This window comes from Lipotes vexillifer, unplaced genomic scaffold, assembly GCF_000442215.2.
Source record: "Lipotes vexillifer unplaced genomic scaffold, Lipotes_vexillifer_v1.1 scaffold382, whole genome shotgun sequence".
In the NCBI taxonomy this organism is placed as follows: Eukaryota; Metazoa; Chordata; class Mammalia; order Artiodactyla; family Lipotidae; genus Lipotes; species Lipotes vexillifer.
This window is the reverse complement of record NW_006780611.1, coordinates 619,960-633,068: the sequence shown is the minus strand read 5'-3', so window position 1 is coordinate 633,068 and position 13,109 is coordinate 619,960. Positions and strand designations below refer to the sequence as shown.

The following is a 13,109-nucleotide window of genomic DNA, read 5'->3' as shown; positions in this document are numbered from 1 at the left end:
CCGCAAAAAAAAAAAAAAAAAAAACTATTTGGATCCTTTGTTATCCAGTTAGCCAAGATAATTAATGAACTCTACTATTCAGCAACTGTTTCTTTAAAAAAATTGTGTTTTTGTACTCTGATTTCCTGGAAGTATAATTGTTAGTCGGAGAGTATGTGCACATTTAACGTTTTAATGGTTATCATCAAATTATCCTTCAGTAACACTGCACTAATCATACTCAGGGGCAGGATGAGACACTTGCTACCCACGTTGGCAAAAGGATGTGGACGTTATTGATCTTGGAAATCTGCACCAATCACTTTGAAAAGAGATCTTATAATTTTAACTTGCACTTAAGCTTTAAAGTAGATTAAATTTTCACATTTTTTCTATGAGTTATCTTAGTGTCCTTTTATCATTTTTTTGTTGGGTTCAACTTTTTAAAATTAAACTTTCTACATTTTGGAAATTAGACTTTTTTAAGCAAAATTATTATATGAAAGTGTTGTAGATGTTTCCCCCCAAGATCATCTTTTGACTTTGTTTTATAAAGTCTCATTTTATGTAGTTAATGTGTCTGTCTTTTCCGTGTGGCTCTCGGGCTCTGTACGAATCCTTAGAGAGGCTTTTCCCACTTTTCATTAGACATGCACTCAGGTTTTCCTGTGAAAATTGTTTATGGACATTTAAATGTTTAATTTACCTGGAACTTACTGGATGTACAGACTGAAAGAAGGAGCCAGACGTTTCTTCCCTGGTAGCGCACCAGTCGTCCGCTGAGTGGTCCCCTGTTTCCTACTGAGTGGAAAGGTCCCTTTCTCACACACCAGAATCCCGTCTGCCTGGGACCCCGTCTGGACCCTGTCGGTTCTGATGCCTGCACGTGGCCCACGTGGCACGGTTGTGTCCTCAGGTGGCAGGCTGGTTTCTCTCTTCCTCTTCTTTGTGGATGGACTTCTCTGGGCTCTCCCCTCACTGTGGATAAACGTTAAGAGTAATCCTGCCATTTCTCCTCCTGGGCTCAGACTCACCCGCACCAGCGCTGAGCGTGTGGATCCATTTAGGTCAAGCGACGTGTGGATCATAGCAGGTCTTCTCCAGCTACAAATTATGTCCGTCCACTTATTTAAGCCTTCCTTTGTGTTCTTTTGTTCACTTCAGTTCTGCAGATTCCTTGTGAAGTTTATTTTTGAGAATCGTAATGTTTTTGTTCCATTATCAATATAATTTTTCTTTGTATTTTCAAATTAATCTTTTTCTTTCCCTCTAGGAAATCTGCTGATTTTTTTTGTTATGTAATTTGGTATCTTGCAAACTTACTGAGCTCCACTACTTTTTAAAATGGTCGAGACATACTTTGTTACCATTACATTTTAGTAAATGCCATCTACCAGCCATGTGTGGCTATTTAAATTTAAATTTATTAAAATTAAATAAAATTTAGAATTAATTCCTCAGTTTCACGAGCCACATTTCAAGCACTGAACGTAGCTGGTGGCACCAAATTGGACGGCACGAATGTAGAACGTCTGTGTGGTGGCTGAAGGGCCTGCGGGGCCGCTGTGGCTGGGAACGTGCCACCAGCGAGGAGCAGGCGCTTCCTCCTTGCTCTCCACCTGCACTTGGACTCCGCAGGCCAAGTACTTGCCTTGTTTGTTTTTAGCTGTTCTGGAAGATGCTTGAATCACTTGATTTACCAACATTTAACAGTATTAATTGACTTCCATTGTGAAAGTTGTGGAATTGGCTCATTTGCTCTATCCTCTGGATTTGTTTGCTCATTTTTTATTCAGGTTTTTTTATTGTGGTAAAATGTGCATAACATAAAATTAATTTTAATTTAAAAATTTTAATGCCATGCAGTGGCACTGAGTACATTCATGCTGTTGTGCACTCATACCCACTGTCTATTTTCATAACTTTTCATCATCCCAAATATAAACTCTATACCCATTAAACAATAATCCACTATTCTACTTTCTGTCTCTATAAATTTGACTATCCTGGGTACCTCATGTAGGTGGAATCATATAATATTAGTCCTTTTGTGTCTGCCTTATTAGACTTAGCATAATATTTTCAAGGCATATCCGTGTAACATGTATCAGAACTTCATTCCTTACTGTGGCTAAATAATATTCCATTGTATGTATAGATTACATTTTGTTTCTCCACTCACCTGTTTATGGGCACTTGCGTTGTTTCTCCTTTCTGGCTGTTGTGGATAATGCTGCTGTGAAAAGTACCTTTCTGGGTCCCAGTTTTCAATTCTTTTGGGTCTATACCTTGGAGTAGAATTGCATGCTCATGTGGTAATCCTATATTTAACTTTTTGAGGGTACGCCAGAATTTCCCCAGTGGCTGCACCATTTTACATTCCCACCAGCAGCACAGGGGTTCCAGTTTCTCCACATCTCCACCAACATGAATTATTTTCCCATTTTTTGATAGTAGCCACTCTAGTGGATGTGAAGGGGTGCTTTATTGTGGTTTTGATTTATATTTCCCTAATAATTAGTGATGTTGAGCATCTTTTCATGTGCTTATTGGTCATTTATATGTCTTCTTTGGAGAAGTGTCTTTTCAGTTCCTTTGCTTATATTTTAATCAGGTTGTTTCTTGTTGAGTTGTAGAAGTTTTTTTAATATATTCTGGGTATTAATCCCTTATCAGATACGTGGTTTACAAATATCTCCTCCCATTCTGTGAATTTTTTAACTTTTTCTTAATATCAGTAATATCCTTTGATGCACCAAACTTTCAAATTTTGATGGCGTACAATTTATCCTTTTTTAATAGCCTGTGCCTTTAATGTCACGCTTAAAAAAATCATTAACTAATCCAAGATCATGAAGATTTTCTCCTGTGCTTTCTTCTCGGGGTTTTATAGTTTTAGTTCTTAAATTTAAGTCTTTGACCCATTTTTGAATTAATTTTTGAATTTGGTATTGGATGAGGGTTTGACTTCATTCTTTTGCACGCTGAGAGCCAGTTCTCCCACCACCGTTTTTTGAGAAGACTGCACAACAGGGAAAACCTTTTCCCTGTTGAAGGGTCCTGGCACCTTTGTCGGCACCTTTGACCATATATGTGAGGGTTTGTTTCTGAGCTCTTTATTTCATTGGTATTTTGTCTGTCTTTACACTCTTTTAATTACTGTAGCTTTGTAGTAAGTTTTTTTGGGTTTTTTTGCTTTGTTTTTGTTTTGTTTTTTACTTTTTTTTTTTTTTTTTTGGCTGCATTTGGTCTTTGTTGCTGTGCGGGGGCTTTCCTCTGGTTGCGGCCAGCGGGGGCTACTCTTTGTTGTGGTGCGTGCGCTTCTCATTGTGGTGGCTTCTTGTTGTGGATCACGGGCTCTGGGTGTGTGGGCTTCGGTAGTTGTGGCACATGGGCTCAGTAGTTGTGGCTCGCAGGCTCTAGAGCGCTGGCTCAGTCGCTGTGGCGCACGGGCTTAGTTGCTCTGCGGCATATGGGATCTTCCCGGACCAGGGCTTGAACCCATGTCCCCTGCATTGGCAGGTGGATTCTTAACCACTGCACCACCAGGGAAGCCCTTGTAAGTTTTGAAATCAAAAAGTGTGAGTCCTCCAACTTTGCTCTTCCTTTTCAAGATTGTTTTGGCTATTCAGCATTACTCGAGATTCCATATGAATTCTGGGATGGGTTTTCTATTTCTGCAAAAAACATCATTGGGATTTTCATAGAGATTGCATTGAATCCATAGATCGCTTTGGGTAGTATTGATGTCTTAATGTTAATCCGTGAACGTGAGATGTGTTTCCATTTATTTGTGTCTTCTCTGACTTCTTGCAGCCACATTTTGTAGTTTTCAGTGTACAGGTCTTCCACCTCCTTGGTTAAATTTATTCCTAAGTGTTTTATTCTTTTTGATGCTATCATAAATGGAATTGTTTTCTCAGTTGCCTTTTTTGAATTGTTCATTGCAAGTGTATAGAAATACAACTGATTTCTGTATATTGATTTCATATGCTGGCACTTTGCTGAATTCGTTTATTAGCTCTAAGAGGTGTTTTGTAGGTTCTTTAGCGTTTTCTGTACGTAAGATCATGTCATCTGCAGACAGATAATTTACTTCTTCCTTTCCAATTTGGGTATTAAAATTTCTTCTTGCCTAATTGCTCTGGCTGGGACTTGCAGCATTATGTTGAACAGAAGTGGTGAAACAGGCATCCTTGCCTTGTTCCTTATCCTCGGGGGAAAGCTTTCAGTCTCTCACCACTGAGTGTCATGTGAGCTGTGCGTTTCTCACACGTGGCCTTTATCCTGTTGAGGAAGTTCCAGTCTCTTCCTATTGGATTCAGTGTTTTTATCGTGTAAAGGTGTTGAGTTATGTCAGATGCTTTTTCTGTATCAGCTGAGATGATCATATATTTTCTTCCTTTGTTCTACCAGTGTGCTGGATGGTACTGACTGATTTTCATTTGTTGAACCACGTTTGCATTCTGGGGTAAACCCCCCTCCATCGTGGTGTGCAACGCATTTCTTATGCAGCTGCATTCAGTTTGCCAGTATTTCATTGAGGATTTTTGCCTCAGTGTCTCGGCCAGAGTTTTGCTTTCCTTGGAGCCCTCAGTATGTCTTAAGTAGAAGTTTGCCTGTCTCGCAGGTGGAAGCCGTCTCAGGTAAATGGGAAGACAACAGCAAGAGCCACGGCAGAGGGCTGTCCGCCTCCAGCCCCCGAGTGCTGGTCGGCTGCGTGACCTCGCTGATGGACGGCGCCGGCTACATCAACCAGACCACGCACTTCTCCCTGGAGAGTGTGTGTGAAGGTACGCGGGATGCATTTCTGCTTCATGTTTAAAATTAGGTTTTGTGGGGTTTTTTTTTTAATGTTCATAACGAGATTTGAGACGGACCAGGGACCAGGTTTCATCTGCCAGGTCCTCAGGGTGTTGCCCTTAAAGCCTCTGCCCAACATCTGGTTCCTCCTATCTGGATCTCATCCCAGGCCTCTGACATCCCACCCCACCCCACCCCACCCTGAGGCTGGAGCTCTTTACCCCAGATGCCCCCCTGCTCTGCCCCCAGGCCTGCCCTGTATGGACCAGCCAGCCTTGCCCTTTCCCTTCTGGTCTATTTGTTTGAGCAGCGGCTTTGCCGTGGGTGCTCTGTAGCTGGGTTGCCTTTGTGCATCTGTCAGTCTGCCTAAAACACCCACCGATCTGGAAGCTGGTGCTTCAGGAGCTTTGCCTCCAGTGGCTTTGTGCCGCTCGCTGCACGTGGTGCAGCACGGCCCCGCTGCTGAGTAGCAGTGGCCGCAGATGGTTGGGCTGCTGTGTGCTCGTCACCAGCTTTCTTGAGAAACAAACTCCATATTTCATTAGGCACTGTTGTTTTTTGAGCTTAGCTGCTGCAAAAATGTTTATTACAAAACAACCAAAAGGTTATCACCAGTTGTGGCTACACCGCGTGCCACGCCCAACCTGTCCAGACCATTCTCTCCCCGCTTCATGTCAGGACGGCTTGGCTGCCACCTCATGTCACTGCCCCTGCCGTTCCCTCGCTTTCCCGGCCACCCTACCAGCTCCCTGGCACACCGAGGGGCTCCCTCTCCTGAGCTGGGATACCTGTAGCCACCCAGGCCTCAGGTCTGAGCACATCTCCCTGTGTCACCGTGCACCCTGGGTGTTCCTGATGGGGAGGGTACTCACAGTGTCTGCAAGGAGCTGGCAGAGGAGTACCACACGTACCCACACCTCCTGGAGCCAGGGCTGTGGGTAGAGGGCTGCCATTCTGCCCACTTGGTTGCAGTTGTTGATGACACTTTGTTACGTTTTTCTTTGTTTGAACTTTGGGGAGTATCTGAAATCAGGTGGGGTCCTGAGACTGTGCAGACCAGGTCCCCTGCCCTTGCCTTGTAGGCAGGAAGACGGGGTGGCCTGTAACAGCCTCTGCTCCGTCGGCATGGGTAAATCTGGAAGAGAATCCAGGTGGATACGCTGGTTCCTAACACTAACAGAGAGCACCTTTCTCAACCAGTCATGTGTGTCTCAGAACAGAAACATAACTGCAGAGTGAATTGTACACTTTGATGTTGCATCACCAAGTAACATGCCCGGTTTCCCTGCCTTGGAGGTTTCAAGCCTTGCAAGGGGGACTGGGTGGAGGCCGAGTACTGGATCCGGCCGGGCACGTGGAGCAGTGAGGCCGTCTCGGTGAAGCCACTGAGGTACAAGCGCGTGGACCGGGTAGGTGCTGAGCCTCAAGCGGCCCGGGGCCCTGGGTGCGATGGGAGGTCAGGATAAATGAGGGTCCGTCTCGGGCAGTGAAGACCCTGATGTCTTACCGAGGTCACCGGTGGCCAGCCTGCACACTCACATAGTTAAGTTCTAGGTCACGAAGGGACGAGGAGTGTTAAAGCGTCTGATGGTGGGGACGTGTGGAGTGGGGTATGGGCTCTGCCCTCGCTCGTAGCAACGGCTGTGGTCTGGGGAGTGGGGACTGGAACAGAGGAGGGAATTGAGGTTGCGGGTGGAGGTGTGTGCTGGGCCCTGCTCCCTGCCTGGCTGGTCCCGCTGGGGGCATTGCTCCTCCTCCGAGACCAGACCTGAGCCTCACTGGCTGCGGCAGCCCCGTGCACACTGCCAGCGCCTGGTGCTGTGCTTGCAGGTCTGCGTGTCCAGCCTCTGTGGGAGGAACGGGGTGATCAACGACTACATCTTTTTCACCCTTGACTCCCTGAAGCTCCCGGAAGGCTACGTGCCACAGAGGCACGATGTGGTCAGCGCGGTGGTGGTGGAGAGCAGCCAGTCGTGCTACGCGTGGAGGGCCCTGTGCGTGACCCCAGTGCAGAGGCGGTGAGGAGGAGGCGGCTCGGGGGGCGGGGGCCTGGGGTGCATCTGAGAGCCGGTTGAACAAGGCAGCTAGCAGACCGTCCAGGCCCTGAGCTGGCGGGGCTGGAGCGAGAGCCCTCCTGGGGGCTGGGGGTCCTCACAGCTGCCTGAAGGCTGAGTGAGAGGCTGCCTCTTGATCCTGAAGCTCATGGTGATGATCTCCATATTTTCGTGGGCTTTGTGTGTTGTGTTCTTTCACATGTTGGCATTTTGTAGAACACGCTGGACGTGGTCAGTTCTTTGTATTATTTTGGCTGTGCCAGTTGCATCGTACCTAGTTCCCCAACCAGGGATCGAACCCGGACCCCCTGCACTGGGAACATGGAGTCTTACTCACTGGACCACCAGGGAAGTCCTGGTCGGTTCTTAAAATTACTGAATTTCCTATATCTGGTTCTTCCTTCTGTGCGCCCGTGACTTCCTGCCTCCAACACGCGTGTTTATGCAGCACGGCAGGCCTTTCCGAGCTCCCGCCCTGTCTCTGCTGCTCTCTATCCGTAGTGCTCGTCTCAGGGAGCTCGTTACATGGTTTCTGAAGTCATTCTGTTTATTGTCTTATCTCCTCAGCGGAGCAGATTGCTTGCAGGGAGGAGTGTCTCATGAGCCACAGGGCGGGCAGGCAGGGGAGCCCCATCTCAGGAGGACTGAGCTGCCTGGCACAGCTGGGAGGGTTGTGCTGGGGGCGGGGTATGGGCAGAAGGGGAACATGGTGAGGTGGGCCCTGCCGTGTCCAGGCTGTCTGGTGGACATGGCCTCCTGCCCCACGGGACCTGCTCTCCTTTTGGAGAATGACTCTGCCCGTCCTCGGAACAGCGAAGTGCGGGAGATGCATACCCTTGCCCCCTCCACCGGGAAGGCCCAGGAGGCCCAGGAGTTCTGGCTTCAGTCCGTCTGATGGGCCCAGGGGTGTGCGGACGTGAGGCCAAGCAGGCGCTTGTTTGCCAGGCATCTGTGCTGGGGTCTCGGAGGCCGACCCGGGGCCTCGGCTCCCTGCCGGCTCTGTGATCCTGCTGGCTGTCGGCCCTGCCCACATTAGGTATCCTCACTCGGAACTTTGTGCCACTTTAAGGGAGCGCCGTGTTGTTGGGACGCGGGCTTCCTGATCGTTGTCTTAACAGCACAGTTCACTGGGCCCCTGACGGCCGTGGGCAGGGGCGGATCGTGGGAGGGCAGCCAGGATTGGTGCAAACTGGCCATCCAAGAGAAGCAGCTGCCATCTCGCCCGCAGGGCCAGTGTGTTCGTCGGAAGGGAGTCTGGGTCCCTGTTGCCTGTCTGTCTGATTCTTCGCAGCACTTCCCTTAACCTGCTCTGTGACTCACCGTGTTTCCCGAGGACCCGCGTCTGCCGAATGGAGTGGGTGGGGGCAGGAGCGGGGGTCTCCCTGGCCGTGGGCGGTGAGCTTCGGGTGAGCCTCCCTGGGTGGCCTGGCTGCAGTGGACTCTGGCCCCTCCAGTGAGGGGAGCTGGTCCCCGTAAGGGTGACCAGTCGGGCACTTCCCCAGAGCTCCACGCGTCTGCCTCGAGTGGCCGTCTTCACGGGGCCAGGGAAGTCGTCACACCTTCATCTTCGGACACTGGCTCCTGTACAGCCCCTCATCATCCCCCCGTCAGTGCAGGGCTGGGGTGAGCGGTGGAGGGGTCGCTGGCCCGGTAAGCAGTCAGGCCCCGCGTCCTGTCCTCCCAGCAGATGCCCTGCATGCTGTGGTCCCTGTGCTGCATCCTGACCGTGGTTTCCTCCCATCCTGGTCCTGGCTCCACAGCGTTAGCCCCAAGTGGAGGATGCCGCCCTGCACTCAGACGCACCGTCCGGCTGCCCGCTAGAGGGTCTGAAGGACAGTGAAGTGTCGTGTGCGAAGCAGGGCCCTGCACTCCTCCGGGCCAGGCCTGTAGCGGCGTCCAGCATCTCCCCTCCAGGCTCCGGGTGGGTTCCGCCCAGAACCCGCAGGTGGCTCCTGACTCCCGTCTTGGTGCTCCTCTGCCTGCCCATAAGCCGCTATGGCTGGCCACTGCCAGGACAGATGACCGCTCCCACGGCCACCCCAGGCTGGGTGGGGTGAGGAGAGGACGGTGGGGAGTGGGGGGCGGGCAGGGAGTTGGGGGGGCTGGCTGAGAGGGTGTGGCTGCTGTGGTGGAGGGTGTCTCTGGGTGGGTGTGCGCACAGGGACCAGGTGTGAAGGAGCCTGTTTCCGGGTGGCACTGCGGGAGGGTCAGGGAGGGCAGGCAGGAGCTGAGGGTGAGCGGTGGGCACAGCGCCCGGGCTTCATGGCAGCGTCAGGAGGACAGAGGGGGACGAATGGTCCCTTCTCACGGGAGGGTGGAATCTGCTCATTTTCCAAAGATAAAAATTCTCATTTAATTAGTTTCAAATATTTTGAAGCCGCACTTTTTCCAACGAAAGCTTAGTAGTGGGTCCCTGACGAGCAAAGCCCCTCACGGCAGCCGGGGAGGGTCTGGGGAGGAGCACTGAACACCCTTCCCTCTGTGACCAGGGCTGGGGGGTGCGGGGGGTGTGAAGCTGGCGAAGGCGCCCGTGTTCTCAGATCCCCAGAGCTCCCACCAGGGCCCTCCTCTCCTCTGGATTCAACAGGGCTTGTAGTTTCTCCTTCAGGGTGATCTGCTGTCTTGCTCAGAAGTTCTAAGTGTCGTCCTTACTTGGTCGCCTCTTTGGGGTTGGCCCCTTATCCCCTCGCCCGGAGGGGCAGGGAAGGCAGGTGGGGCCTCAGGACGCGCCGCCCGCCCACGCTGACCCCGACACTGTCCTGTGGCTGCTTTATCCAGGGGCACCTCTGCGGTCAAGGAGGCTGCTGACGAGGCCTGTGGAGCCCTTTTACTGAAAAACAAAGGTGACATTGAAGTCACGAGGATGACAAATTTTGGAACGCTGAAAGAAGGAGAAAGCAAAACTGTGGTGATCTGGATAGAGTAAGTTTGCCACTCAAACAAAAGTACAAACTGTGATTTAAGAATTTCTGTAGAACCGATTTTATTCTGCTTGCTTATTTTTTCCTTTATGTATATCCTTCTAGATTTTCCACCCTGAAATAGCCTTTTTACTTATAAAAGTATTTGCAATTGCCATTCACTAGTTACATTGAATTCTGTTTTATGGTAATAGTATTTTAGCTTTAGAAATCCTATCTCTGTTCATGGCTAATTTTCCTTTTCCAGGAATAAAGGAGACATTCCTCAAAACTTAGTCAGCTGCAAGTTGGGTGGCTGGGATAAAGCTAAACAGTTCAGATTTCAGATGCTGGATAAAATCCAGACGTGCCCCGAAGTGTCTCTTGTTTCCGCCCCTGAGAAGAAGAATTTTGCGGATGAAAATATTAACTCATTAGACAACAGCTGCAGGAGAAGCAGAACCCGTCAGACGTTGGAGAGCAGTGTGGTGGACAACAGGGAAGCCTCTCCAGGTAGACATTTCAGCTGTTGCCGTTGGATCAGCTGCGCGAGCCCCGTCGGGTCCGGGAGCTGGTGCAGCTGCTCCAGGGTCTGGGCAGGCTAGTGGCAGTGTTCACCCTGTGGGCTCTGTGGTCTGGACCCTTCTCTGATACTTGGGGCTAAAACAGCTGGAGAAATGCCCGGCGTGCTTTACACGAGCTGCTTCCTGCGACGATTCTAAATTGGGAAGAGGATGCCTGCAGCCCCCTTGCCTGTCGCTCACCTGTCGGGGGCTTCGGCCACGTGTCTGTGTGTGATAGTCCCTTCCACCGGCCCCACCGCTGTCAGAACAGTTCACCCGTGGTCTAATTTTGGATTGAAATTTCATCTCCCAGGTGCCTGTGCCTGTAAAGGAGAAAGGGAGAAGAGTGCGCCTCGGGAGCCCGAACCTGCTGGGCTCCTCCCTGCGCGCGGAAGAACGCTGATCGTGGTTACCTGTGAGGCAAAGTACGTGGCTGGAGGGCGTGGGGGGGGTTGGCTTTGCAGGCATCTGCGCATCTGTCTTGTTTGCTTTCGCTTATGGCACGTTTAGGTTGGATGTTGTAAAAAGTATTGGTAACTATTTTGATGGGACGAAATCACAAGGAAAAGCGCTAGTGGAGAAAGTGGCTTGAGTAAGGGTGCCCATGCCGACTCCTGACTACGGAGAACGGGCACGGCCAAGCCCCCACAGCCTTGGGAAGCTGGGGCCCCAAGGCCCCTGCTGCTCCTCCCCAGGCCTGGCCTCAGCTCGGCCCTGAGACCTGCCTGCTGTTCTCCCTCCCCCCGGGCAGCCCAGCCAGACACGGGCTCCCAAGCCCTCGTGGGCCCTTCCGTCCCCTGCCTCCTTCCCCATGTCCAGAATCCCCGGCTCTGCCTGCTGGTCCCCTGTCAGCTGGGCGCTCTGGTGCAGCCCTTCTCCCCTCCCTCATCTCATCTACACTTGCTGATTTAAAATTTGTCAGAGGGTGGCTCCGACTAAATCAGCACCTTGCTTCAGGCCACGGGTGACGCTTTGAGCCAAGGGCAGTCCTCCAGTCAGTGATGCAGCCCCCGTGGTGCCCTCCATAACATGTGACAGTGGGGCCGGGACTCGAGCAGCAGCGGAAAGTGGGCAGAAGGCAAAGTGGGAGGTGGTGTCTCTTTGGTCATGTTACACAACTCTGACTTAAACTTGGGAATACTGGAAATACTTTTTCCATTCTTAAGCGTGAGAATTACAGACAATACCATTTCAAGTGTGTGATTTTAGCTTGGGAAAACGTTAGCATTGCTTATTTTAGAACGTCCATTTTTTCCCTCTAAAAGAATTATTAAAAGCTAAGGGTGGGCTTACCTGGTGGCACAGTGGTTAAGAATCCACCTGCCAGTGCAGGAGACACGGGTTCGAGCCCTGGTCCGGGAAGATCCCACATGCCGCGGAGCAACTAAGCCCGTGCACCACAACTACTGAGCCCTCATGCCACAACTACTGAAGCCCGTGTGCATAGAGCCTGTGCTCTGCAACAACAGAAGCCACCGCAATGAGAAACCCACGCACCACAACAAAGGGTAGCCCCCGCTCACCACAACTAGAGAAAGCCCACACACAGCAACGAAGACCCAACGCAGACAAAAATAAAGAAATAAATTAATTTTAAATTAATAATAAAAAAGCTAAGGGTGACTGGTTTGCTAGCTCAGTGACTTTCCCTGTGTGAACGAAGGGAGATTGTGTTGAACCTGCCTCTGTTACTTACGACTCACACTAAACTGTGTCTTGTTTCTCCAGGAATTCTGGCCGCTGCAAGGAGCTCCTTCTGCTTTGCTTCTCCAATTTCATAATCGGGCGATTCCTTGAAGTGAACGTCATAAGTGAGGAGGAATCACTGATAGCTGTCCGAGAACCCTTTTCATGGAAGAAGTCTAAAAGTTCCCAAGTGTTAGCTTCCACCAAAACTACAGTTGTCATGACGACGCAGAAAAGGTACCATGAGCAGACGACAATGCAAGCCCAGATCTTGGGCTCACGGTGTGAGGGATGCACATAGCTGCTGTTGTCGGAGGGAGGTGAATGTCCTGGATAAAGGGCTGCAGCTGAGGCCCAGCGCCCTCCATTGTCCCGGGGACACACTGTGAGGAGGACGGTGGCGGGGGGAGCTGCAGCACCCCAGCTAGTCTCAAGGTGACTCGCAGTGCAGGATGTGATTTGACCCTTGCCCCCAGCTCCTGCCACCTTTCGTGTTCCCATCAGCCCAGCCTGCCCACCTCCCGAGACAGCCCATGTCCCACACGGGCACCCAGGGCACCGAGCAGCGAGGGGTCAGTGAGACGTGGTTGGCATGGCTTTCGAGGGCCATTCACAGCACCCGCGTGTCGCTTGTCGAGGGCAGCGGGCTTGCTTGGCTGTTTGAAGCCCATCTGAAGATGTGACACCTTTGAAAAATGAAATTAAGAAAAAAGCGTGTAATCTGCTAGTGATGCGTGGCTGGGGGCTTGGGGACGACCTGACTGTATCTGGGGTGTCATCTGGAGAAAGTGCCGCGCGTCCATGCTTTCTCGTCTGCAGTTATAAATCCCAAAAGCTCTGAAAAGCAGATCTTGTTTTTTTAAGTTAGGTGCCAAAAAATCATGACCTATAGGCTGGAGGACATTCCACGACTTAGTCGTGTGGACACGCCCCCTCAGCTGCTGCCCAGAACTCACTGGGATGGCACGTGCTGTTTTTCTGTGGTGGGAAGTTCTGAATCTCAGATCACATCTGACCTGGGAACAGTTGAAGATAAGGTACTGTGGGCTTCCACTAATTCGTGGGCTGAAGGGAAATCTGTTCAAGTACTCTGTGCCTATTGACCTTTGGGGTTAGACCATTGT

At 50.8% G+C, this 13,109-nt stretch overlaps 1 protein-coding gene across 1 annotated transcript in view; it reads left to right on the top strand.

The window, feature by feature from the left end:
• MOV10L1 (Mov10 like RNA helicase 1) overlaps positions 1-13,109 on the top strand; it is a 43,702-nt gene that overhangs the window by 768 nt on the left and 29,825 nt on the right. The window contains exons 2-9 of the mRNA XM_007454083.1: positions 4,610-4,772; positions 6,079-6,191; positions 6,613-6,800; positions 6,910-6,922; positions 9,634-9,758; positions 10,005-10,249; positions 10,613-10,724; positions 12,028-12,222. Coding sequence (XP_007454145.1) covers positions 4,610-4,772; positions 6,079-6,191; positions 6,613-6,800; positions 6,910-6,922; positions 9,634-9,758; positions 10,005-10,249; positions 10,613-10,724; positions 12,028-12,222 — 1,154 coding nt within the window. The remainder of the gene's footprint in view (positions 1-4,609; positions 4,773-6,078; positions 6,192-6,612; positions 6,801-6,909; positions 6,923-9,633; positions 9,759-10,004; positions 10,250-10,612; positions 10,725-12,027; positions 12,223-13,109) is intronic.